The 27,463-nt window shown below is 36.9% G+C and overlaps 1 protein-coding gene across 4 annotated transcripts in view; it reads left to right on the top strand.

The window, feature by feature from the left end:
- Nucleotides 1–3,637: 3,637 nt before the first annotated feature.
- The window catches only part of LOC144630007 (dermatopontin-like), a 39,898-nt gene continuing 16,072 nt past the window's right edge, over nucleotides 3,638–27,463 (top strand). The window contains exons 1-5 of one of the 4 annotated variants that reach the window (XM_078488273.1): nucleotides 3,640–3,718; nucleotides 22,502–22,755; nucleotides 23,978–24,200; nucleotides 25,380–25,556; nucleotides 25,860–26,352. In XM_078488273.1, the coding sequence (XP_078344399.1) occupies nucleotides 22,509–22,755; nucleotides 23,978–24,200; nucleotides 25,380–25,556; nucleotides 25,860–25,908 (696 nt within the window). In that variant the 5' untranslated portion in view covers nucleotides 3,640–3,718; nucleotides 22,502–22,508 and the 3' untranslated portion in view covers nucleotides 25,909–26,352. Of the gene's footprint in view, nucleotides 3,719–4,993; nucleotides 5,152–6,528; nucleotides 6,752–7,459; nucleotides 7,637–7,917; nucleotides 8,407–19,496; nucleotides 19,585–22,501; nucleotides 22,756–23,977; nucleotides 24,201–25,379; nucleotides 25,557–25,859; nucleotides 26,353–27,463 lie in introns of those variants that run through there. The other 3 variants (XM_078488276.1, XM_078488274.1, XM_078488275.1) reach the window with 3 other exon arrangements.

A 27,463-nucleotide genomic window follows, 5' to 3' on the forward strand; every position in this document is an offset into this window, starting at 1 on the left:
ATTTCTATCTGGAGTTGGATACTCTCCTTACATATTTGGTTGGAGCTAGTACCGGCCTTAACCAATAGAAACACTAAATACATTTTGGATAATTGCGAGATCCGCAACTGTAAAAAAATAAATACATTGCGAGAACATATAAATGGGCCCTCACTATTCAGAGAATGACAGGGAACTAAAGTTAAAGGAAGTAGCCTGTTCAAGCATTTGATAGAGAAAGCTTAGCGTTTTGGCTGGGGAAATTTGTTCAAGAAGTCCTCAACAAAAACAGAGAAAAGTATCATGCGAAAATTTTTCATGTCAACATTGCGGGAACTAAAAGGAGCGACTGCAGTCATTTATCACCAAGCTTAAAACTTCCCATCTTTAATATTTATCACACACTTGATGCTTTCGACATTGCTGATCCTAGCAGCAAATGGCCCAGCTAACACGAGTCTCTCGTAGCTCAGTTGATCAGACTGCCCAACCGGTATCTGGGAGGCCATGGGTTCGATTCCTCGTCGGGGAATCAGATTTTTTCTTTGTCCCATGCTCACGACATAATAAACATTTAATCGTTATCATTTATCGCCAAGCTTTTAATTTACCATCTTTATTCAGTTATTTATTACACACTAGATACATATTGTCCTAGAGCCTTAAGGGATGTTCCTAAGCATCCAATTCTTCAAATTAAAAGCATCTTATGGTGAAAGTTTCTTAATTTAAGACGCTTACAATCTCAGTTATACCGGCCTTCTTCCATCCTTTTGCAATTGTCTTTCTGCCTTGATCATGTTTAACAAGTTTTTGTGATTCAATCTTCTTACCATGGTATTTTAAATCTTCGCGTGTGTAAATTACACGAGAAGAATTTTATTCGCGAGGATTTAATTTCGCGCTTTTTTACAATCGCGAGAAATTAAGTACGAATTAGGTACACCGCAGTGGCTTCACGTATACGCGATTATACACATCAAAACAGTAGAATTTCAGTAGAAGTTTTCACCCTTTCATAATTTATTTTCGAGTTCAGTGCTCGTATCCACTTTGCATGATTTCTACCAGACGCAAGTTAATGGTAATATTGACAAATTTCGGACAATTTTAACAGCTAAAGTGACCAATCTTGTGCTAATGCAGTTGTTAATTTGGGATTGTCTGTAGTCACTCACGATTATCTTCATATCTAAAAGTTTTTTTTTTTAAAAAAAACTGTGGAGAAAAACAGCCGAACGTAAATCTTAAAAATAAATAATGTCGGATTGATTCAACGATTTTCTTCAAAGCCAAAGCAAAAAGCTTGTTGAAAGGTTTATGATACTACAAGACAACTGTGAAAACAAAGGCAGATTTTGAATGATATTAAAACAACTATGTTTGTTTGTTTTCACAAGATTTTGCTGGTGTCTAAAAAGCTTTTTAAAAAGTTAACACCACGAAACAACTGGGAAAACAACGGGAGTCAGTCTTTCACGATTATCCTCATAACTGAAAGCTTTTTTAAAAGTTTATGATACGTCGAAACAACTGTGGAAACAACGGGCTATTTATTGTTTTTTTAATATCTATTTTTTTTTTTTCAGTGATAACACGAAACGACTATGAAAACAAAATCCAAATGTGAATCATAAAAAAAATATATGTTTTCTCTTATCCTCACATCTTAAAACAGGCTTGCTATATAAAAAGTTTATGATACCACGACACGACAGTGGAAACAAAAGCCGAATGAGAATTGTTGAGAAAGCAGTGTCAATTTCATATTGTCAAAATTTCTACAGTTACGGTATCGTAATATCTGAATTAAAAGCTTTAATTTTGTTAAAAGGTTCATGATCACAGGGGACAACTGTAAACAAGCGCCAAACGCAAATGCTAATGCAGGTTGTTTCGGATAGTAAAAATTTCGCACGATTTGATTGTCTTTAAATAAAGCTTGTTGAAAAGTTTATGATATTACGAAAAATTGTGAAAAAAGAAGTCGTATATTAATGTGTTGTTTTTTTTCATGTCAATTTCTACGATTATTTTCATATCTAAAAGCTCGTTAAAAAGTTTATGATATATCGGGATACAACTGAAAACAACGATCGAATGTGAATGTTAAAACAGCTATGTTTGATTGTTTGATAAACGATTATTCTTATACTCTAAAAGCTTGCTAAAAGACGTTTGTGATGACACGAAACGTTTGTAAACAAGCGCCAAACGCGTGAATGCTAATAAGCGCTTGTTTCGAATTGTGAATTTCTCACGATTTTCTTTGAAAAAAGCTTTTTGAAAAGATTACGATACCACGAAACTTCTATGAAAACAATGGTCAAAGTGAATCTTTAAAAGCTAGTCGGTTAGTCAATTTCTACGATTATTTTCATATCTTAAAGCTCGAAAAAGTTCTGATGCCGCGAAACAACTGTGAAAACAACGATCGAATGTGAATGTTAAAACAGCTATGTTTGATTATCAGTCTCAGATTATCCTTATATCTTAAAGCTTGTTAAAAGCCGTTTATGATGACATGAAACGTTTGCAAACAAGCCCCAAACGCGTGAATGCTAATAAGCGCTTGTTGCGCGATCGGATTGTGAATTCTTAACGATTGCCTTTGAATAAAGCTTGTTAAAAGTTTACGATACCGCGAAACATCTTTAAAAACAACAGTCAAAGTGAATCTTTAAAAAAACTAGTCGGATAGTCAATTTCCACGATATTTTCATATCTAAAAACTCGTTAAAAAGTTTATGATATATCGGGATACAACTGTGAAAACAACGATCGAATGTGAATGTTAAAACAGTTATGTTTGATTGTTTGATTAACAATTATCGTTATTTTCAAAGGCTTGTTTAAAAGCCGTTCTTGATGACAGTAAATAGAGCAATTAAAGTGACGTTATACGGGAAACGGAAACGCGTGCTTACCCTTCGTTTTGTTACCTTTTAATCAAATCCTTAAAGTAATCCCTCATAAAAATAGGGGGAAAATCCCACATTCACAACTACTCATTTCCGCGTACGAGCGCCAAACGGCAGACGGCAGAAGTTGAATTTTTGTTGTTCACGGGAAAATAAACGTCATGCTTAATCTCTGTAATAGTAAACAAGCACCAAACGCAAAAACCAATACAGGTTGTCTCAGACTGTAAATTTCTCACGATTGTCTTGTATTTAAAAAAGCTTGTTAAAAAGTATATGACCACTAAACTAAACAACTTTGGAAACAGGCACCCGAGGGCCGCTTGTTTGTGTGTTTTTCTTTGCGTCCTCTTTTAATTTTGACGACTTGATTTCACAGCTGTTGTTTTAAGATGTCTTAAACATTGATCAAGCTTTTAGCATGAAGAAAGACACGATCGCGTTTGATCTCTTAAAAATCTAAAAAAGTCATTTTCAAAACGAAAATTAAGTCTCGTTCGCTTTAGTTCAGCAGCTTCGAACAGCCTTTTATACCCAGCCCGTTTAACAAATCGACTGTTGGCTTCCGTGTTATAATTATATCTGTTAATTATATTTAACACCGCAGACAGGTTCTGTGATTCATTGTTTACGTTTAATATTTGCTGTGCTTTTAAAATCCACAGATATATTCCGTGAGTTATTATTTACAATAAATATTTGGTATGTTCTTTGACCAATCAGGTTGCTGAATGCATGCACTTAAGCGTTAGCGAGGAACATTAGCTGAACAGTCTGTTGGGCTGTTGAGAAGTTCAGGCAGGACAAATAACGTTCAGGTAAATTTGCACTATTTCTAACTAGGCTTCAAGTAGTTTGTTCCCCTCAAAATATTTCTTTCGCTTGGTAATATCGTGTTGTTGTCGCTGGCCACTAAAACGGCGCCCTTTTCCTTTCGTTATTGCTGAAAGTGCAAAACAACAGTTGATTTTGTGCTTAAATTGGACACAATTTGAAACCTTTTACTCGTACAACCCAAACCTATGTCGGTTTATAAAAACAAATTTAATTGCAAAAGTTAGAGTCACTTTACTTAATGAAGTATATTTTTGATATCCATTAGTTTTTCTTTTTGAAAAATTATGAACGAGTTAATAACAAAAATTAGGAAGTACGAAACCGTATCAAAAGCGTTTACTGTTCTGTAAAGGCAAAGCCACAGAAATTTGTATTCTTCTTTTATTCTTTAAAAGTGTTTTATTTTTGTCTTCTTCTTTATAAAGATCACAATCGTAGTAGCTTTTGTTTTTGCGAGTGCAATACATCAGCTCAGAGTTAAAAATTACCCGAACGACGCTGGAAACATGGGCAGCCTTCAAGTAAATTAAACACTGATTTTTTTTTTTCATTTTCTAGTCATAGAAAGTCATAACCTTAAAATGGGAAAAGAAAAATTTTCAAACAGTCTTTTACTTTTTTAAGTATATTATAGGTAAAACAAGAAGTTCCGCTTTAAAAAGGATGGCTCGTGCCACATTTCACACCTTTCGGCCGCAAAATGCAAATTTGTTCTTTGCAGTCGTAGCACATAACAGAGTCAAGCGTCTGGCAAGCTAACACGCTTAAAAAGCTCACGAAACATGATATAACTTGCTAATATTTAACAAAATATTAGCAAAAGGAATAGTTTTTGATTACTTTTATTTAGTAGGGTTTTCACTCGAGTGTCGAAAGTAATTCGCGTTTTCTTTTTTCACATTGCTACGCTTAGTGATTGGTTTTAAAAAAGCGACAATTTTTTGCGCAAAAATTCGTACTCCAAATTTACGCGCGTGAGGTTTTAATTCACTCACTGATAAAAAATTACACGAAATATAAAGCAATAAAAAATGAAGATGGTAAATTTTAAGCTCAGTGAATAAATGGTTAGGATGAAATGTCCATTTGTCACGACCGTGTTATAGAGAAAATCTGTGTCCCTGACGGGAATTGAGCCCATGGCCTCCCAGATACCGTTTGGGGGCTCTAACCACTGAGCTTCGATAGACCGCTTCGTGAGTTAGGCCATGGCCTACGCTTTTACTGTTTCTCATCAGATATTTTTTTCTTTTCAGGGTCATCATGGCGGATATGAAGATAGCGCTGTTGGTTGTGTTGATTATGATAACAGTCACACCCATCACCCCGCAGTTGTGTGATCCGTCCGTACCAGCACTCATCCCATGGCACAACACATGGCACAAGTCTTTCTACGCGTATTGCACCAGCTCAAGTGAGATGTTCGTTAACATATGTAATGTGTAATGTAAAACTTTATTTACACACGGAAAATCATCTGTTATTCAAGCTTAAGTAAAAACCAAAAACTAATTACAACTGCTTTACATGATTGCCGTGTGGTAATCCGAAATATCAGCAGTATCAGCTACTTTCTTAATAATTTGCTTTAACTTCTTAACAGATACAGCATTTTTTATGCATTAAGGCGGGTTAGTCCACAACATAGCCCCGCTGTAAGAGAAGCTTCATTTCAAATAATTGGTGCTTGGTTTGGGTAGAGTCAGCTTTCCCTCAGAGGCTCTCAAGTTATAAACAGAGTGACGATGAGAGAAAAGACTTTTAAGATAATCTGAGGCGAGTCCATTTATGGGTTTAATCATCATCAAGGCTTTCTGTTTCTTTCGTCGAAGAAATAGCCTCTCCCAGTCGAGGGTGGACAGGAGGTGGTTTGACCTCCTATCAAAAGGTGATTTAGTACTAACTCTGGCTGCACGATTCTGTAATTTTTGGAGCTTATCACTCAAGTAACTACTCAAACAGTCCCAGACAGGGCTGCAATAATCAATAATTTATTCTGCTTAAATTGAAGTCATCACCCTTTGTCGCGATAATTATGTGCATGTTGGACCTATAATGTGATGCGATTTAAAGAGGCTATGTCACGCAGTTTTAGGCAATCTCGGCACTGAACAACTAGTTATAGAACTAACTGATACATCACAATGACGGCTTAAAACTGTAGAAGAACTCAAAGAGTTATAATCTTAAAAGGCTATAATCTTATTAAACTGTAGAAGAACTCAAAAGAAACAGAGAAAGGTCAAAAAGGGGCATGGATGGGCAACTTTTAAGAAGAATAAAATGGATTGCGTTCGGGTAAACTTGAAAAACGTCGGCCCGACTTTTTCAAGTTTATCTCAATTTGTATGAAAGTGTCATTTACAATGCTCGAAAATCATCCTTGTTGGTTATGTGGCCGTGATTTTGCCAATAAAAGACTTTTTCCCTGCCAATTTGAAGTTTAGAGCTCTTAGTTAACGAAAATAAACAGAACTACCTAAAATACCGTGACCTAGCCCCTTTAACATTCAAACCTCTCTGGGATGCTGTCCAAAGCCCCTTGCGGCTCCCTCGCGGCTTCGCCACTTGCTTGTGCGCGCTTTAAACCCCAACAAAACCGCCAGCTACGCAAGCTAATAGCGTATAAGCCCAACGAATTTTATTTTGGGCTATAATCTTATTATCGCAGGCCTGACAATCGTTTTTTCAGCCCCACGCAAAAAAAACCACGCTTGTGCCCCTTATCTGTGCAGTTAAAGATGCCAAATGTTATTCTAATGAGTTTATTTTAATATACTTTGAATTTTAGACCACTTTTTGAGCCGCTGGATCTCTTATTACCGACAATGCCAAGGAGACCGCCTTCATTACTTCAAATGCAGTCAAGGTCCTGCTAATGGCAGTTACATCCAGCACTGTTCCTGGACTAACTTGCTACATTTGCCCACGCAGGCCTATTTCAAAGGGTGCGCCAACAATGGATTTATCACTGGAGTAATCAGCGTCTATGATCCAGCCACAAGCGACCGCGTGTATGTACTGTGAGGGGAGGGGAAGGGTAGCTAACAGCCTCCACGGTTTTGTTATTGCAGTGATGCGCGCTGCGCCGATACCGCGCGAGAAAGGTAGTTGATGATTCGCAAAACGACTTTCATTGGTCACAAGGTCAGAAGGAACCCATTCAATAGCTGTCAAAAGATGTCAAAAAATGAATCAAAAACATTTTTCAGTAGCGGCAATTCAGCGTGAATTACTGCATATTATTTTGTAATCTTAAGTTAGTTTTAATTTCAATTCTTATTTTTCAACTCACTGTAAAAAAAAAAAACTGAATATTTATTTAAAGGTTCGCGCTATATAAATGTTAATTATTACTAATTATCATTATTAATCATGCACGGAAGTTTGTAAACTAGTATTTATTTTGAAATTACCTTAAAGATCCTGTGCTGCTAAAAATAGGTTTTAGCGAAACAAGCTAATATATAATTAGTACTGAGACTTTAACTTACACCTTATTGAAAGAAATTAACGATACATGTTATTAACGCGAATTTCAAAAATTCGCGTTAATTTTATTTATGTTAACACGTTTACTATAAGCATCTAACCAGAACTTTTCTTAAATTCGCGTTCATTTTATTACGCGTAAACTTTGTTCGCTTTGTTAAAATGCTTCGTTATATTCCTATAATAAGGCAGTTAGCTGACCCGTGAATTTATTTTTTTGAATTTTACAGGATTAAGTTCCGCTGTTGCCGGATCTGGGGTTACAAACCGGGACAAGGCTACGTACAGTACCTCCAGACTAACTGCCTGAGTACCTGGTATAAAAACTACTTTGGTCAGACTCTGTTGAACTACCAAGTTCCCTTTGGTTACACCTTGACCGGAGTGGGAAGTTCATACAACTCATAGTAAGTGATATACTGCTCAAAAGCTTTCATTTGAATGGTCACACACTAGGGTTTTATCCACAGACTTAACAGAAAGAACCACCTTCTACAGCATAGTAAACAGTACCACTAAAAAGTACTGCTCAATAGCTTTCATTTGAATGGTTACACGCAAAGATTTCGTTCACAAACTTAAAGTTAGAACCACCTTATACAGCACAATAAACAGTACCACATAAAAGTACTCCTCAGATAGCTTTCGCCAAATGCTAATTATGGCGTAACTGAACTTATTTTCGCAGCTACAAAGACCGCATTTGGCGATTCCATATCTGCAAAATGCAAAACTGAAGAACAGCGTCAAAAGTGCAAGGACTTAAAAAGAGACCGTGACATAATGGGAACGGAGTTAACCAGAGACAACATTTTTCGATAACATTGACTAAACATAGATTGTAACAGACAGGCGCAAAAATATTGTGCATTCTAAGAAAGTCGTTCTGCAGGTCTGCTATCAAGAAGTTAACCGACTAAACAAGAACTGAGTAATATGATAAAGCAGTATCAGGAACAAATTCTTTTCTGCTTTGGATGTATCTGATATTATAATCGTGTTTCAGTTTTTGGTTTTTAGCTTTTTGCCTCAGCGCAAATCGCGAGTAACAGCGTTTCTACGACTTTTCAGGAATTTAGCAATTTTGTAATGTGCCTTTGTCAAAATAGTTTGTTAACCAGCGAACGTCTCAATTAATAATAATAATAAAAAGTCTTGCAACCCATTCAATGTCATTGTTTATCATTAATTTGTTTGTTCTCGTTTCTTGGGTCTGTTTATTATCTAGAAAACTTGTTAAAATAGTTTTTACCTTCCTAGGGCTTTTACGTTATTTGAGCTGGACCCATGTAACGCAAAATAATAATAAAAACACTTTCTTTCCCTCCATTTCCCTCTCTTCTCCCTCCCTCTTCCGTTTCTCCCCATTCCCTTCCTCTTCCCGTGTCTTTTAGCCTTATAAAGCAGTTTAGTTCCATATATAGGAAATTCATATTTCAATTTTGTCTTCAAAGCTTTGACTTTGAGAGAATAACGCACACAATAACTCCAAATTGAAGTTTAGGAGAAAACTAAATTGTCTTGTGTATATATTAAATGAGAAAAACTCTAAAGAACCAATATATTCCATTATTTTCTTCGTAACGGACGGACAGTCGCGCGACAACAACAATTTTGAGCGCTGGATGAGTTTATCAAGTTTTCTTAGATATCAAATTATGGTAATGATGGATGAAATGGATCTTCTTGACACCTTCAGAGAGAAACATCCAAACAAAAGTAGTTTCACTTACGAATCCAAGGCGCTCAAAGTTAAGTCAAGGATAGATTATTTCTTGGTCGCTAGATCCTTTGCTTGGCAAGTCTCTAAAACTTATATCAAAACTTCTATTGCCCCGGACCACAAGGCGGTTATACTTCATCTAAATTTGTCTAATAACAAACGAGGCCCTGGCCTGTGGAAATTTAACAACCTCTTACTAAATGACATATCTTACGTCAATCTTATAAGAAATAGTTATCCCGGTATTGTTAACAAATACTCGGATATCGAAGATCTGAAATTAAAATGGGAACTTATTAAAATGGAAATTAGAAGCTTAACTATTCCCTATTGTAAACAAAAAGCAAGAAAAGTCCGTGAGCTGGAAAAAAACCTTGAGAAGCGCTTGGAAATCTTAGACGAAAAAATTAACTCTTGTACGGACGATGCTAACTTAGAGTCTGCCCTCAAGGAACACGAATATTTACAAAACGAACTTCGACGTAGTTACGAGAAACGGGCAGAAAGCGCAATCTTTCGATCAAAAGTTCGCTGGACAGAGGAAGGAGAGAAACCGACAAAATACTTCCTAAATATGGAAAGGAAGAATTATAATAAAAAAATTATAACGGAGCTCCAAACATCAGAAGGGCTCAACACTACCGATGAGAAACAAATGCTGGATGAAATAAAATCTTTCTACCAAAATCTCTATACCTCAGCTAATAACGTAACAGATACGGTCTTTCAAGAGTTTATCAGTAAGACACCATTGCAATTTCCAAAATTATCCAGTAAAGAAAACGACCGTATGGAGGGGAAGTTGACTTTCGAAGAATGCCAAAATGCTTTAAAATCAATGGCAAACGGAAAATCACCTGGTGAAGATGGATTTACGGTCGAGTTTTATAAGGCTTTTTTTTACCTTTTGGACCAAGATTTTCTCAATAGCATAAACGCTGCCTATGACGACGGTGAGATGTCCATCTCTCAGCGTAGAGGAGTGATAACACTCATTCCCAAAGAAAACACGGAATTGAAAAAGCTATCCAATTGGCGACCAATAACTTTATTAAACGTTGACTATAAAATTGCATCCAAAGCCATTGCTACAAGAATTGAAAAGTTTCTCCCGCAGCTTATTAACACAGATCAGACGGGCTTCATGAAAGGCAGGTACATTGGACAAAACATAAGGCGAATAAACGATATTATGGAACAGACCAAACTCCAGAATATTACGGGTATTCTTTTATTATTAGATTTTAAGAAAGCTTTTGACACAATTATTTTAGAATGGTCTTTCATTCAGCAAACTCTTCATCTTTTCAACTTCGGTACTTCTTTAAAGCAGTGGGTTAAAACCTTGTATACTAAAGCTGAAAGTTCAGTCTTACACAATGGTTTTACAACTGAGTTATTTCAGCTGTCTAGGGGTGTGAGACAGGGGTGTCCTCTTTCCCCATACTTGTTTATATTGGGGGCTGAAGTATTAGCGGTTAGAATTAGAGAGGAACGCTCTCTAGAAGGGATTAAACTTTTTGGAAGAGAACACAGGGTCAGCCAATTTGCAGACGATACCTCATTATTTTTAAGCAATTTAACTTCAGTTAAAACCTCACTTAAATTAGTAGACGATTTTGGTAACATTTCGGGACTTAAACTCAATGTGGAAAAGACAAAAGCAATATGGTTGGGTCCTCAAAGGTTCAATGAGTCCAAGCCTTTTAGTCTCATGTGGACTAAGGAACCTGTCAAAGTACTAGGGACGTTTATCTCTTACAATGAGAAAGGGAACCAAAAGAAAAACGTAGAGGCAAAAATTGACAATATGTCTACCAAACTAGGCATCTGGGGGGCTCGGAACCTCTCTTTACTCGGGAAATATTTAATAGTAAAATGTTTGGGCATTCCGCATCTGGTTTATTCAGCTTCGACATCAATAATTCCAAAATGTTATATTCCTACCATTAAAAATCATATTTTCAGCTTTATCTGGAATAAAAAACAGGACAAAATTAAAAGAGATGTCTTGTATCAGGACTATGCAAACGGGGGCTTACGTGCTCCAAATGTGGACGTCTTATTCAAATCTTTAAATTTGGTATGGATCTCCAGACTCCTGACAAAAGACCAAAGTTTCCCGGAAGCTTGGAAAACCATCCCAAACTTTTTTTTGGAAAGTATGGTGGCCTCCAATTCTTCCTTCGTTGCAATTATGATAACAGCATCTTAGAAAACTATGATATTCCACTATTCTACAAAAACATGTTAGCATATTTCCTAGAGTTGAAGAACCTGTATGAACCAAATAGTGAATCTGCTCTGATCCTGTTCAACAACAAAGATATACTAATTGATAGAAAACCAATCTATTACCCAAAATGGATGGAAAACGGGATATCTACAATACAAGATATTTTGGACAATAACGGGAAATTTTTATCTTTTCAAGCATTCCAAGAGAAATATAATGTTAAATGCAATTTTTTAAACTATTTACAAGTACTTTCTGCGATTCCTGACTTCTTGCTTGAGAAAGCACGAGCTCAACCGAGTTTTGACGTGAGAAATAGCCTCAACAATACAATCTTTCAGTTTTCCGCTTCGGTTATATTAGACATTGCCAAATTGAGATGCAAGGATTACTACTGGCTTTTTATAAACGCCTCCATAATTGAACCATCCGGAACAAAGAAGTGGGAAAAAGATCTTAATCTGCAAGTGTTTAATTGGGGGTTAGTTTTCTCACGAATAAGCAAAATTTGTAAGGACAGCAAGTTAAGAGAATTTTATTATAGCGGAGCTCCTAAGCGTAGCACCATAACCATGAAAGAAGGAACACTATCGAAATGAGTTTTCATGGTCAACATGGATAGCGGCATGGTTCGCGGGCGCGTACGTACGGCGTACATACGTACGGAGTCGCGCAACATGGCGGCCATAGTTTGATGGTAGAAAGAGTGAAGCAAGAAGGCCGTATAAAGGCGGCCGTATAAAGGCGGCCTTTAAAATTTAAAGAGGTTTGAAAAGAAAAACAAGAAGTAATGAAACAAAATGTGGCTGAAAATTACGTGTAGAAAGTAATCGACCGCCAAAAAAGTGGACATTGAGAGCCATAATCGATCGATGACTTTCGTGTCTATCTGTAAAGCCAGCATCGTACATGAAGGAGCATTCGAAAGCTAAATCGGGTTGATATAATAAACAAACCATTTTATTGCTACGGGGTAAAAAAATAACCGGCACGCATACATGCATGCACAGGCGATGACGCTTTACAATGATCCCAGAAATTGCATTTTTCTTATTCATTTTAATTTTTATTTGCCTTGACTACAAAACGAACCTCAAATACATTACAAACCTACAGTATGATAAGATAAATACATTAAATCATTATGAACTTCGTCATTTAGCAACAGAAAGGCCCAGGATTGATTTCCACACCTAGTCGATACTGAAGATTGTGTGACATTTCCGTATTGAAATGGTCTGAAATGTAATGAAGTCAACACCGCTTACTAGAATCACTTACATGCATTTATGCAACTTATCAAACAAAACATTTTAGATCAGCTAAATCAGCAAAAGGGTAGAAGTTCTTTCTGAACTCTGGCTTCTCGTACAAATAGGAATACGGATACCGTCACTGTGTTATTTTTAATGGCTTGAGATAAATACCCGAATAAATATTATCAAAAGCAGTAAAAGGAAGATGGCGAGTCGCGAAGGGAAAAGAAAAGAAAATTAACTTAAAGATTAATATTATCGACAACAATGCACGTCAAAGCAAACAATGATTTCAGATAGCTCACCTTTGCAATCTAATCAAGATACTGCTTCCATCGGTCTCCCTTTTGGAAAGGTTTCAAAAGTTATGACACTAACCGGCCTTCACTCGTCAAATTCAACATCAGACAACTTAGTGTGCCATCACGTATGCCGACTTCGAATACACGTACAACGGTAAAAAAGTTCTTTAAGCGAGCTCACAATTATCCAGTACATCATTCTCCCCTGACCCCAAAACTCCGTTTAACTGTACGTTAGAAATCAAACGCGTTTTGCCGATGGATGCTCTTAAAGATGTTTCATACTCATTGACAATCAAAGATGGCGAACCGAAACTGAGTAAACAATCAAAGTGCCTAGTTCCCAGTGCTACTCGGTTGGAGTAATCTCTCACACCTCACACGTCCGTCCACCGAGCGATAACATATAGGCGTCACCGCCTAAAAAAAGAAAACAAAAAAAAACTTGACCCTCTGGGATTTGAACTCACGACCTCCCGAGCCGCAGACTGGCACCTTACCGATTGAGCTAATCCAACAGCCTCTGTAAAGCACGTTGAATATATTCTATATCAATGTAATAGATATTGTGGAGTCTACTAAACTGCTGCGAAACTATAACAGGATCGCAAAACTATTTTCTATTGCTAGAAAGCAGATAATTTACTGTACTCTAAAGTAATTTTTCGTGCCATTAGTAATGATTTTGTCCCGCTTTAAGATTATTATTTTTGTCGTACTGCTGACATTCAGTTTAACCGTGAGCTATTTAAATTTGTCTTGCACCTATAAACCGCCATAAACATTAGTACTTTGGCCGCTTATTCACTAGAATGAAAACATTGGAAGCTCCAGTGAAAATTAAATAAATGGGGAGCTCCGCTTTTAGGCGTGTCTAAATCTATATATTAAATTAATCCACCGAATAATCGTCACCAAAAAAGAGCTGCATATATATGGAATTGAAACAAATAATGGATGCTTATATTGCGATGAACCTGACTCTATATTGCACTCTTATGCAGACTGCCAACTTATCACGATGCTCACTGATAAACTTATAAATTGGTTCAATAGTTCAAACAACACTAGCTATTCGCTTTCCAAAGTGGAAAGGCTCTTTGGGGTTATGGATGGCACAGGAGACAACCAAAATATTTTAAAGCTCAATTTCTGTTTATTGTTTGTCAAATATTACTTATATTGTCAGAAGCTCCAATCTAAAACATGCAATTTTGAAGAATTTATTGCCAAATTGAATTTCCGGCTCAGTGTTGAGAAATATCACTGATCCATCATAATTTAGAGTAAGGGAAAATTGCTTCTCTCTTTTTGTCCAAAACTTATTTAATCTTCTTATTAATTACAGTATTTTTTTTCAAAATTAAAGTTCAGTTAGTGTTAATTAAGTAAGAGAGGTAGGCACTAGATATATATATTGTTTTTTAAATATTCATGTAAACAAGTGAACGTGTATTTTTCCTTTCCTTCTTTGTACTTTTATTCCTGTAATTAATTATTTACTTTATTTCCTGTATTTTTTTTGTGTGTGTGTCGATTTTACTGTAAATGTGTGTATTTCATTCAATAAAAAAAAATTAAAAAAAAAGTTTTCTTAGATATGGGGCTCCACCCGCGCGCGGGAGCTCCATTGTCATTTGTATGAACGAATTGGTAAAAAGGATGCCAGGGAAGGGGGGGGGGGGGGCGGTGGGGGGAGATAGCAAAAGGATAAGCAGGACTAATTGTTGGTTTACCCACAAGAAAGGACAAGTTTTGGCGACTTTTCATATTTCGAGAACTTTTTTTCTTTCGAGCACCTTTTTACATTCTGTGCATTTTCTACACAGAAGGTTTTCGAAGATTGCCCAAGGCAATACGAACGTTAATAAATATTTAAGAACGTTTCCGAAAATTAATGAATCTGTTTATTGTACTTTATTCTATTAATGCTGTTTTCAACTTAAAGCACTTAGCTTTAATCGTTAGCGCTTTGGTTGTACATTGAATACAGAAATGTTTCATTAAATATTTTTTTCCAAACATGGCCATCCCAAAAAAATGTTTAGTTTCCCATCGCCCCCTCTTTTGTGATGGTGGGTCGGTCGGTCGGGCAAAAAAAGAATGAACACTTTAAGGGGTCCTCTCTCCTCCGCAGAGGCTCCTCAGAGAGGTTTTCGGTGGGGAGAGTCCGCTGTACGAAAAGAGTGCAGGCGAAATAAAACGGCGAGAGCGGCCGCGGGAGCCTCTGCCAGATGTCACACCCAATATGGCCGCCATCCGGGGGAGGTAACCTTTCTATTAGTGTTCCTCACCGGGGGTGGTGTATATGTTACTACCATATGTCAGTAAAATGACTGCTAATAGCATGTCTGGAATCGGTTCTGAAGTTAATTACGCGATGCACGACAAGCAGAGTCAACAAGAACGCATTAAGATGCCGGCGTGGAAATGTGGAAAAGTTTTATTTTGCACAAAGATTGTAGTTTTATTAAATCTGTTTTGTTGTGTGGCGAACAACAAATTCAACAAGCAAAGGATTCGATTTGGAAACTTCTGGCAGCTGAAACTTCTCAAAACGGATTAATTCTTTCCTGAAAGAGAAGAGAACAAGTAGGTTTGTTTTGAAGAATGTTAAATTTAGATACGTATAAACAGATTCTCAGGTGGGAATTCGATTGCGAAATTTCAACATCAATTCTAATCTTTGCCGTACGAACTAATTAAACCAATCGAAGCATAAGCTTAAATTCTGTTTCTTCGTAAACAGCTGCTAAAACTTGTGAAGAAACTATGCACACACTCATCTCACTCGCATTTTTCTGTACGAAATAATGCTTGTTTTGTGGTTGTTGTGTTACTCGATCAAACGATCATAGACATTAAACTGGTAGATATTTAAAGCGAACTGCAAAATGTAGGAAATTAAACAGGAAAAGCACGAAATTCAAGAAATCCAAGAAGTATATTTACCATCAACAGATATCTCCTCGAGTGGGAAGTCAAGCTATTTGAAGTTTTTCCCAACTCACGCTTGACCTCCATAGAACAACAAACTTCCCACACGACTCCCCACAAGTTTCAGGGGGGACTTCGGATACAAAGATTTTTGCTTTTCTTCAGAAAAAAAGAAAACTTTTCGGAGAAATAACGGTCCCTACTTGAAGTAACAAACTTTCCGCTGATTTTTGCCAAGTTTCAAGCTGCCAAAGTCGGCGAGGGCTCAGAAATTCATCAATGTACCAGAAAACGACAAGGATGTTCGAGAAAACGACAAGCTTGCGGCAGAGGTTCCCCGCGAAGTGGATCTCGATCTATTGCGCCTGCACTCACTTTGCCCAGCGGATTTTTACAACGAACGCCCCATCGGGAACCTCTGCGGAGGAGAGAGTAAGGGGTCTGGGTTTCAGAGAAGGCCGGCTGCTAAGTAAGGCCCGGCTCAGACGCCGTACTTTTCATGAGCTGAACTCAATTCGAATTTGGACCGACCCAAATTGACAAAAGCACGTCTTGATTCAGACGCCGTACTTTTTGGCCGTTCCGAGGCCGTCCTAATACAGTTCCAATAAAACCAGTTAAAGTTGTCAAAAAACATTATAATAATTTATGAGTTAGGATCGGCACATGAAAAGTACGGCATCTGAATCAAACCGTTCCAAAGGCGTTCCACAGGCGAAATTCTCGGCCAAGCCAGGCGGAAGAACGGGTGAGCCGTTCCAAATTGAAATAGCCGTTCTAATTTGATTCAGACGCCGATCTTTTCATGTATATAAGTCAAGGAATTTGGTTCGGCTCACGAAAAGATCGGCGTCTGAACCGGGCCTAAGAAAGCATTTTTACAAAGACAACTCGAAAACGTGATCTTTTCGTTCGTTATTCCTCATTTAGTCGTCTATTTACAATTAATACGACTATCAAATGTCTAAACAGCCTTTAAAAAACGTAGTATCGATGATAATTAAAGACAAGGACATCACATCATACCAATTGTTGTTAATAATACAAGATCGTGTGCTTGTAAATTTAAGTACTTGCTTCTTTGACTAGTGAACCTGGAATTTTTTTTATTCTCCTTTTTGATAAAATGGGTCGGTCGGGCGATGGGAAACGTAACATTTTATTGGGATTGCCCAAGAGTTTTAGTTTGCGGAGTTAACTGTGACATTTTGTGTGATTTTGATGGGCAAAAAAATTAGAGGAATACTTAATTACTCACCAACACCGATCAAAAAGTCAGTTATGCTTTCGCAAATTATATTTACAAACTGCAGAAAAATTTCTCAAACAAGAAAAAGCAAAAAGCGATACTGCAGCCCAGTATAAATATATTATCGGCGGTTTATTATCCATATGTTAATTTTACTTTACTCCCTTGTACTTGTTTATATTAGAAAGTGTGTTGAAATCTGGTACCCGTGAATTTAGATAGGTAGACAAATATTTACGCCCGCTCCGTTGCGAGTCACCTGAGTTTAGACTCTTCCTACCGCACGTTACTAACTTAAAGACGAAGGAAATTCATTTAGTTATCTATATTAAATATCTCTAAAGTATTAAACAATAGATTATCTTCTTGACTTAATCTAAAAGCTTGATAAAAAAGTTTACGATACAGCAAAACAGTGAGCAAAACTAACTGTGAAAACAACGGCAGTTTGTGTATGATGTCAAAACAAAATACTGTGTGACTTACATGACCGGCTGGCTCTGCTAGAATTTATATCGCGTAGTGGCAAAGTTTTTTAAATTAAGCGTTGCTGGAAGTGTGAAAATTAGCAAAGGCTAGATGAGGTTTTTGAATTCCGACAACTTGTTTTTTGAAGAACTAATGATTTTAAAGAGTGCGGGAGGAACCCAACTCAATGCAGCGCTGTCAATTACAAATCGTCGACAACGTCGCGTTTGTCAACATCTTTCCATTAACAATTTAAATGGTATTACAATGGTATTATCTATTGCATAAATTCAGAATTAAAAACAATTATGTTTGATTGTGTCTCTTGAGACTTTAACCATGATTTAAAAGCTTTTTTAAAAGTTAATATACCACGAAACAACTGCGAAAAAAACGAGAGTCAGTCTCTCACGATTATCTTCATATCTAAAAGCTTTTTGAAAAGGTTATCTGATGATTAAACACGAAACATCTGTGAAAACAAGAACCAAATGTGAATCTAGAAATTTTGTCGGATTGTAAATCTCTTGTCACGATCTTTCTCTAACGATTATGTTCATGATCTCAGAACTTTTTAAAAAGTTTATGATACCACGAAACAACTTAAACAATGGGCGAATTTGAATTCTTAAACAGTTGTGTTAGATTGTCAGTCTCTCACAATTTATAAGCTTGTTTAAAAGCCATAAATGAGGGCACGAAACAATTGTAAACAAGCGCTAAACGCGTACGCTAATGTTCAGTGATCTCAGAACTTTTTAATAGAAGTTTATGATATTACGAAACAACTTTCAGTAAAACGGGCAGAAATTTGAAACAATTGTTAAAACTGTTCCTATTATGTTAGATTGTCAGTATCTCGCAAGATTATCTTTATATCTAACAGCTTTTTAAAAGCCGTGTATGAGGGCACGAAAATACTAGACTTCTCCAAGTCGCTGTTTGTTGTGGTTTGTAAACAAGCGCTAACACGCGGAATGCTAATGCAGGTTGTTTCGGATTTCGGAAAGCACTTGACAGTAAATATTTGTTTATGATAGCATAAATTACATATTTGGTCATGAAATGTTCCAGTTATGTTGACGTCAGTTTCGTTCACCCTCTTTTGCGTTGGCGCCTGGGGTTTAAATTTATTTTTTTTTTTTTTTTGGGAGATGGTTGTAATGTCTTTCAAGATTATAAGATTGAAAAGGAGATCACATAAGAACACATTTGTGTTGTTTGTTCTCAAACTGGCTTAATTGCCGTGTGAGAAGGAAACAAGTCTGCTAAAGAGGTAAAATACCGTTGCGGGGGGGCGCATAATGGGGAGAAGCCCTCTTTCGCGCGCAAATTTATTTTCCGGAAAAAGGCCGGGGGTGTAAAACTGAACAACAACCGAGCGTGAATATTAAAAAAGTTATGTTTGATTGTCACTCTCTCAAGACTATCCTCGCAGCTAAGAGCTTGTTAAAAAGTTTATATGAAAAAACAACTGTAAAAACAAAAAGCAAATCTAAAGCTGAAACAGTTATGTTTGCTTGTCGGTCATTCACGATAATCTTTATAACTAAAAGCTTTTTTAAAAGCTTATGATAATTTATCACGAAACAACAGTAAATAAGCACGCAAAATATAAAGTGAAAGATAATGCAGGTTGTTTTGGATTGTAAATTTCTCACGATTGTCTCCGAAAATACTGTCGCAAAGTTTATGATGCACGAAACAACTGTGGAAATAAGAGCTCGTGACGACTTGATTTCACAGCTGCTGTTTTGAGATCTAAAATATTTATCAAGGTTGTAGCATGAAGAAAGGCACGATTGAGTTTGACTTCTTAAAAATCGCAGAAAAGTCATTTGCAAAATGAAAATTAAGTCTCGTTCGCTTTAGTTCAGCAGCATTGGTCAGCATTTTATACCCAGCCCGGTTCATAAATCGACTCTTGACTTCCGTGCATGGTATAATTGTATATTTTTTAAAACTATATTAAACACCGCAAACAGGTTCTAAGATTCTTTATTTAGGTTAAATATTTGCTATGTTTTTAAACGCCAGACATGTTCCGTGAGTTATTATTTACAATCATCATTTGATTTGCTCCAATCAGATTATAGAATGCATGCACTTAAGCATCAGCGAAGGACATTAGCTGAACAGTCTCTTCAGCAGTTGAGAAGTTTAGGCAGGACAAATAGGTCTCAGGTAAAGTTGTACTAATGCTAACTAGGTTTCAAGTTGTTTGTTCCCCTGAAAATATATTTCCTTCGCTTTGTAATATGCTGTTGCTGTTGTTGAGCCCCAAAACGAAGCCTACTTTCTTTCAATTGCTGAAAGGTTTTATCCTCACTGAGAAAAGTGCTAGTGAAATAAAGCAGTTGGGTAAGAAATTATTCATTAAGTTGTTTTGGCGTGAATTTTCACTAAGTAGTTTTACTCGTAATGTGTATTTTTAGTTGGATGGGTTTACCAAGTTTTCTTAGGTATGGATCTCCGCTCGAGCGTCGGAGCTCTGCTGTAATTTGTATGAACGAGTCAAAATTGTAGTTTGCTTACATACAGAAAAACGAAAGATAGAAGAATATGTAGAAATCATGTCGCGGGTGAGGGAGAGTTAGAATAAGGATAAGCGGGACAAATTGGCGGCTTAACTCTAAAAGTGCTATAATCCATCTATGAGGAGCACCTAACAGACCGTTTCAGTGGATAACTGTTCGGAAGACCTTTATTCGCTTACGATTTTCGGATTAACGTGCGATGAAAACTGGTGATTTCAACAGCTCAAACTTTTGTGATATGGGGAAAATATGCCTGCTGTTTTCGGAGAGAGGAGAAAAAATGTCCTTTTGGGCACGAAAAAGGCAAGCTACGATTTTCGAGTAGGAAACAGCGGCTCATAAATTCGGGTAATAAAATTTCGTTTCCTAAAATTTTCTGAAGCTTGAAAGTTCAGAAAGCGTATCCGAAAAGATACAATTTTCTTAGCGTTTAAAAATAAGGCTTATTCATTTTACTGGTAAAATTGACAACAGAGATCAGTAATATTTAAACCTTCTGACACGACAGGTAACTTTACCTAAAAGCAGCTCTTTGAAAATAGTCAATTTCTTAACCAGTTGGGTTAAGAATATTTTGTTCTTATAATAAAAATACAACAAAATATACATAAACAACCCGAGTCAAAAGTAAACAAAGCCAAAAACATTTTCCATAACTGGCAATGCCTGATTTTGGATATTCATTAATTTAACTGAAAAAAAAATGACAAATATTGAACATTAGCTGATGTAGAATATCGAACATCAGAATTCAAAACAAGTAACAAAGGCTTTATACACGTGGCACATAACAGAACTTCTTTAAGTCCTAACCGCCTGATAGAGTTTATTGTATATCAATTAGTCTTCTACCGAAGATAAGCAAGAACTGTTCATTAGTTTTTTTCCTGTTTTGCCAAATCCAATCACAATCCATTCTTGAAACAAAACGGACTAAAATTGGCGTGGACGTGGAGGACGTGAAGCCTCTTCTCTTAACTTTGTCAATTCTTCGTTGTTCGCAGCTCGTCAAAGAAGCTGTGTTACAGTAAACACCCGCATGTAAGAACCTAGTGGTTTAAGAACCTGCTGGCAGAAATTTGCATTTTAATACCCCAAAATATAAGAATTGTTTAGCAAGAAATTTAGCGGTTTTTTTTGTTGGTTTTAAAAAATTTTTTTTATATTTTTTAAAAAAACATCCCAAATTTTTTTTTAAAAAAAAAAAAAAAAAGTTTTTTTTTTTTTTTTTTTTTTTTTGGGGGTTGAGGAATAATATTTTTTAATATTTTTTTATTGGTTTTTTTTTTTTTTATTTTATCCCCATTATTTCGATTTCCTTTCCGATGCATTGTATGAGTGGAACATTACGTTTTCTGGATCGGCGCCGAGTTCAGTTAGGACGTCCATTACTTTACGCGAACACTCTTCATTGCTCTCTCCTGGATTTTCAGGGATGTTGTAGAAAGGGCTGGTCTTTGAGTACCGTCAAAGGAACTCAATAAATAACCTCAAAAAGCAGAAATTAATGAAAGCCAGTTCCCATCTACTGCTGTGTGCTTCGACCAATACTTTAAGGAGGCTCGATGGAGTTTTTTAGCCCTTAGGTGGTTGTTTTGAAAATGAAAATTATGAGGACGCCAATCTTCGATTTTTGCCAAAATACACCATAGTGATCAATGACCAAATTTGATCAAAAGTAAATATTTCGTAATCATAGCCATTTGCTGTTATATTGTAAAATGTTTATCAATATCAATATTGTTATATTGTAAAATATTTATCACTATCAAAGACATTTTACAAAAAGGGAGGTACGTCTGCTTTAATTGGTTGAAAGATGTCGACTGTCAAAATGTTGCGAAAAACTTCATTCTTGATTATATTTACTAAAAAAACGCTCTTACAGACTTTTGTTAAACGATAAGCGCTGAATTTTTAGTCAGGAATAATATTCATAACACAAATATTTTGTCTGTCACTGACTATTATCAAACGTTTTAAACAACGTTTGTTTGAAACTCTTATAAAGACGTTTCGGCCGAGAATCTTCGGCCTTCCTCGGTTTTGAAAAAACCAACGGCTTAAAACGGTTAATTTCGTCTAGCTACAGGTAGCCAATCCACTATACTTTAACATATGAAAAAAATGAATACCAAGAGTCAATCTGGATTACGAGTAAATCAGGCTTGTTTAAAAACAAAAGAAAACGATAATCATTGCTATGGTAACCTCAGTTACTAAGAAACCAGGTAAAAATTAAACTTTGGTCATATGTGATCATTATGGTGTAGTTTGGCAAAAATCGAAGATGGCTTTCTGGATAATGTTCATTTTCAATACAACCCCTCAAGAGCTACAAAAGTACATCGAGCCTCCTTACGTACTTGCGAGGCTTGCTGCGAAAAATGTTCACGGTAGGTTCAGATATCTTCCTTCCACTCATGCGAGCATACAACAACTAGTCAGGTTAGTCGGTTATCTTTTCAAAAACGTAAATCTACAGCAAGGTTAAACAGCTGTGAAAAGTGTTATAAACGTTCTACGCTGTTACCGTTTCTCATCAGAGATTATATTTCTTTCAGGGTCATCATGGCGGATATGAAGATAGCAGTGTTGGTTTTGCTGATTATGATAACAATCACACCCATTACTCCGCAATCAAGCTTACCTAATACCACGCAAATAATCCCATCCGTTTCCACGCAAAGAACCACACCCATTTCCCCGCAAATAATCCCGTCCGGTACACCGCAGTTGTGTGATTCATCGGTACCAGGTTTCCTCCCATGGCTGAACACATGGCACAAGTCATTCTACGCGTATTGCGGAAAATCAAGTGAGATGTTCTTTAATATATATATATTCTGCTTACAACTTTATAATTTGCATTTGATAATGGCGACAAAATGACGCCGAAAAGTCATGTTTTAGCGTTGATTGTTCTTTAAAATTTAAAATGTTTTTCGATTTCTTATTTAATATAGTAAAGTCATCACCCTTTTTCGCAAAAGTTATGTGCGTGTTGGACCTACAAAGTGATGTGATTTTAGATTCAAACCTTTCTGGGATGCTGGTCCGTCGCAGTTACCTTCCCCACCCCACCCCACCCACCAACAATGAATTTTTTCTGGTTGCGCCAACGATTCACCAGAAACTATTTGAAACCACTTATTCTGGCGTCAAGCGAACATAGCGTATACAGTTCATTCGAGAAAGGTTGTCAAAAAAAGCACAAAAGTGCATGCGACAAGACCGAAAGGGAGTATGGGTAGAAGTAGAAAGCAACTGCACGTGATGAATGCTAATACGATAGCGACATGACAAACGAGAATAGAACTCTTTAGCTACGTATGTAAATTGCCCATTGTAGATCATGTGATGCTCTCCTGAGAATTGTCTCTTTGTCTATCTGAAAATTATTCAGTCATTTCCACGTGTTTTTTTTGTTTGAGTTTGAAAGAGATCATTCTCAAGGGTAACATCACGTGGTCTACAATGGGACAACAAACAAACGAAGCTAAAGAGGTCTATTTGTACGTTTTCTTTCTCTTCAGACATGTGGTAACAAGGTACTTTAAGCCATGCTGAATTTAAAAGGAATTTTCAAAACTCAAAGGCATGCGACAGAAAAAGTAAAGCTACGGAAAAAGTCCTCCTGAGAGGGAAAACAAAATCTTCACGTGCAAAAATAACTTGTACATTTCCTCTAGGCCGAGCAACATGCAAATTCCGTGACCAGCCCCGGCCGGCGCATGAGCGAAGCCCAATGAAACTTTATCTGGGGCTACAATCATATTATCGCAGGGCGTGACAATTGTTTTTCGGTCTGGGTTTGCAATACAAGTAATTCTATTTGAGAAGCTTTGCTTCCCCAACGGGCTCGCGAAAAATCTCACTTGTGACAATTATGCTGAAAAAAAAAACCGGAAAACACGCTAAAAAAACACGAATCAGCTCCACGCGAGTAAAACCACAATTGTGTCCTCCTAGCTTGGGCATGTGCCGTTTAAGATTCCAAATGTTTTTAATGGGTTTATTTTAATATATTTGAATTTAAGACTATTTTATGAGCCACTGGATCAGTTATTACCGACGATGCCAAGGAGACCGCCTTCATTATTTTAAGTGCCGTCCAGGCCCTGCTACTGGCCATTACATCCAGTACTGTTCATGGACTGGCTATTTGAATTATCCCACGCAGGCCTATTTCCAAGGGTGTGCCAACAATGGATTCATCGCTGGAGTAATCAGCGTTTACGATCCAATCACGAGCGACCGCAAGTACTGTGAGGGGAGGGGAAAGGCAGCTAACAGCCTGTGCTGTTTTGTTATTGCAGTGATGCGCGCCGCGCCGTACCGATACCGCGCGAGATGGGTTGTAGTTGGATTGCAACACCAGTTATTCAACTCCATCCCAAAACGTTTTAGAGGTCACAGGTCAAAGGGAACCCATCACAAAGCTGTCAAAAAAATGAGTCGAAGATACTTTCTTGTCACAACGGATCAGCGTGCATTACTGCATATTATTTTGCCCGGGGGGCACTCTGTATATTTTTTGGTGGGGTTGTGCCGCTGGGAATTTGAAACCCTTACCTTATACCAGACCATTTTCAGCTGATTTTGCAACCCTAAACTAGACACCAGCATTTTTTAGAACTGTATTAGTATCAGTGTTTTTTGGAAAACCATCTGTCAACAACAATGCTGTGATGATTTTATTTACGTTTAAGAAGGCCTCTTTTTCTTCTGAGTTTCTATTCCTATTCTGGACTTAATTCGTCATACCACCGATCAGTTTCACGGCAAATGCCACCCTATTCTAGACCAAAACTCTCTGATTTCTATACCCTATCCCAGACTAAACTGATTGAAAACCATACCCTTCACAGCGGCACATACCTATATAGCTCATCTATGGGAGTGCCCCCCGGTTATTTTGTAACCATGCACAGACGTTTCCTCACTATCATGTCACTTGTACGCAATTTGTAAACTATTAATTATTTTGATAAGACCAATAAGATTCCATGCTGCTAATAAAATAGCTTATAGCGGAACCAAGTAATATGTATTGAAACAATAGACGAAAAATTAAAATTATAGACAATGATGTTTATAGTGGTCATGCACTTAGCTTCGAGAAAGCTAGTAGGCAGCCATGCCACGGAAACAGGGGAAAAAAATATTTTAAATGAAATGAACATAACATGATTAAAAATCCCAACTGTCAGTAGGCAGACTAGTTGGCTATATACAAAGTGTAACTGAGGATTTGAACTCGGGACGACCGAAAACAAATCCAGATAGTGGCAGGGTGGAGGTTTTGAACCTTGGACCTCCGGATTACAACAACAACGCCCTAAACTACTCGGCTACGCTTGCTTCCTCTTACTCCTCTTGATTACTGAGAATTTTAACTTATAGTTTGCTGACACGTGAATTTATTTTTCTATTTTTCAGGATAAAGCTCCGTTGTTGCCGGATCTGGGGTTACAAACCAGGACAAGGCTACGTACAGTACCTCAAGAAGTACTGCCTGAGTACTTGGTACAGAAACTTGTTTGGTCAGACTGTGTTGAACTACCAAGTTCCCTTTGGTTACACCTTGACCGGAGTGGGAAGTTTTTACAACTCATAGTAAGTGTAAAAAAAATGATATACTGCTCAAAAGCTTTCATTTGAATGGTCACACACTAGGGCTTTATCCACAGATTCGATAGGTAAATCATCTTGTATCGCATAATAAACAGTACAGTACAACATGAAAGTACTGCTCAAATTTAAAGATTTCATTCCAATGGTCACACACTAGGGCTTTATCCACAGAATCAAAGGTTAGAATCACCTCGTACAGCAAAATGATAAGAAGCATATGAAAGAACTGCTCAGATAGCTTTCGCCAAATGCTAATTATGGCGTAATGTCAACTTATTTTCGCAGCTTCAAAGACCGTCGTTGGCGATTCCACTTCTGCAAAATGCAAAACTGAAGAACAACGTCAAAAGTGCAAGGACTTAAAAAGAGACCGTGACATAATGGGAACGGAGTAAACCAGAGACAAGCTCAAGTCGATACCATTGACTAAACATAGATTGTAACAGACAAGCGCGAAAATATTGTGCTTCATTCTAAGAAAGTCGTTCTGCAGGTCTTCTTTCAAGGAGTTATCTGACTAAACAAGAACTGAGTAATATGATAAAGCAGCATCAGGAACAAATTCTTTTCTGCTTTGGATGTATCTGATATTATTATCGTGTTTCAGTTTTTGGTTTTTAGCTTTTTGCCTGAGCGCAAATCACGATTAACAGCGTCTCTACGACTTTTCAGGAATTTTAGCAATCTCATAATGTGCATTTTTTAAAATAGTTTGTAAAATTAAATAGCGAGCGTCTCAATTAATAATAAAAATAATAAGCCTTGCCAACACGTTCAATGATCATTGTTTATCATTTATTTGTTTGTTTTTGTCGTTTCTGGGCCCTGTTTATAATCTAGAAAACTTGTTAAAATGGTTTTTGCCTTCCTAGGACTTTTACGTTATTTGAGCTGGACCCATGTGACGCAAAATAATAATAAAAAAAACACTTTCTTTCCCTCCATTTCCCTTTCTTCTCCCTCCCTCTTTCGTTTCTTTCCATTCCCTTCCTCTTCCCTTGTCTTTTAGCCTTAAAAAGCAGGTTAGTTCCATATATAGGAAATTCATCCTTCAATTTTGTATTCAAAACTTTGACTTTGAGAGTATAACGCACAAAATAACTCCAAATTGAAGTTTCTATGAGAACAATAGATTGTCTTGTGTAGATATGAAAGAAGAACAACTCTAAAGAACCAATAAATTCCATTATTTTTCTTATATAACGGACGGACAGTCACGCGACAACAAAGCTTTTCAGCCCTGGGTGGTTTTATCGAGTTTTCTAAGATATGGGGCTCCGCCCATGCATGGTAGCTCTACTGCCAACGAGCAAAATGACAGCAAAACGTAGGATCGTAATATTGGTAGCTTTGATGTCGAGATTTCCCGAAGATTAACGAAGGTTGACGAAGATTTCCATCGAAGAGAAAACATATATTTGGAGCAACTTTCTTAATCAAAAGCAACTTTTTGGATTTTTTTGAGCAACTTTTTGAGAAATTTCAAGCAACATTCTGGGAAATTTCGAGCAACTCGTGGCCAGCCTTTACTAATAGGTGGCTTAATTTTCGGATTAAAAATAGCACACGTAGGTTTAGTGGAAAAAAGGAATAGAATAATGGTTTGTAATGTGCAACATTTCGGGAATAATCTGCGCAGGTGTTAAGTTTTCTCGTATTGATTAGCATAATTATAATTATAATTAATGGACATAGCCAAGAGGCTTCCGTAAGAGGTTTGCGGAGCTGGTCAGGTAGCATTTGTGTTTTAATTATGGAATTCAGGGGAAAATAAACAATTTTCAGTTGACTTCGTTATGTTTCCCAAGGTTTCTCGATGAGGGGAGAACAGTACGTGGAAATTTAACGATTCGAAAAATGTCCGATGATAATCATGAAGATGCTGTGAC

The sequence above is a fragment of the Oculina patagonica genome, chromosome 11 (assembly GCF_052425735.1).
Source record: "Oculina patagonica isolate OP01 chromosome 11, crgOcupat, whole genome shotgun sequence".
NCBI lineage: Eukaryota > Metazoa > Cnidaria > Anthozoa > Scleractinia > Oculinidae > Oculina > Oculina patagonica.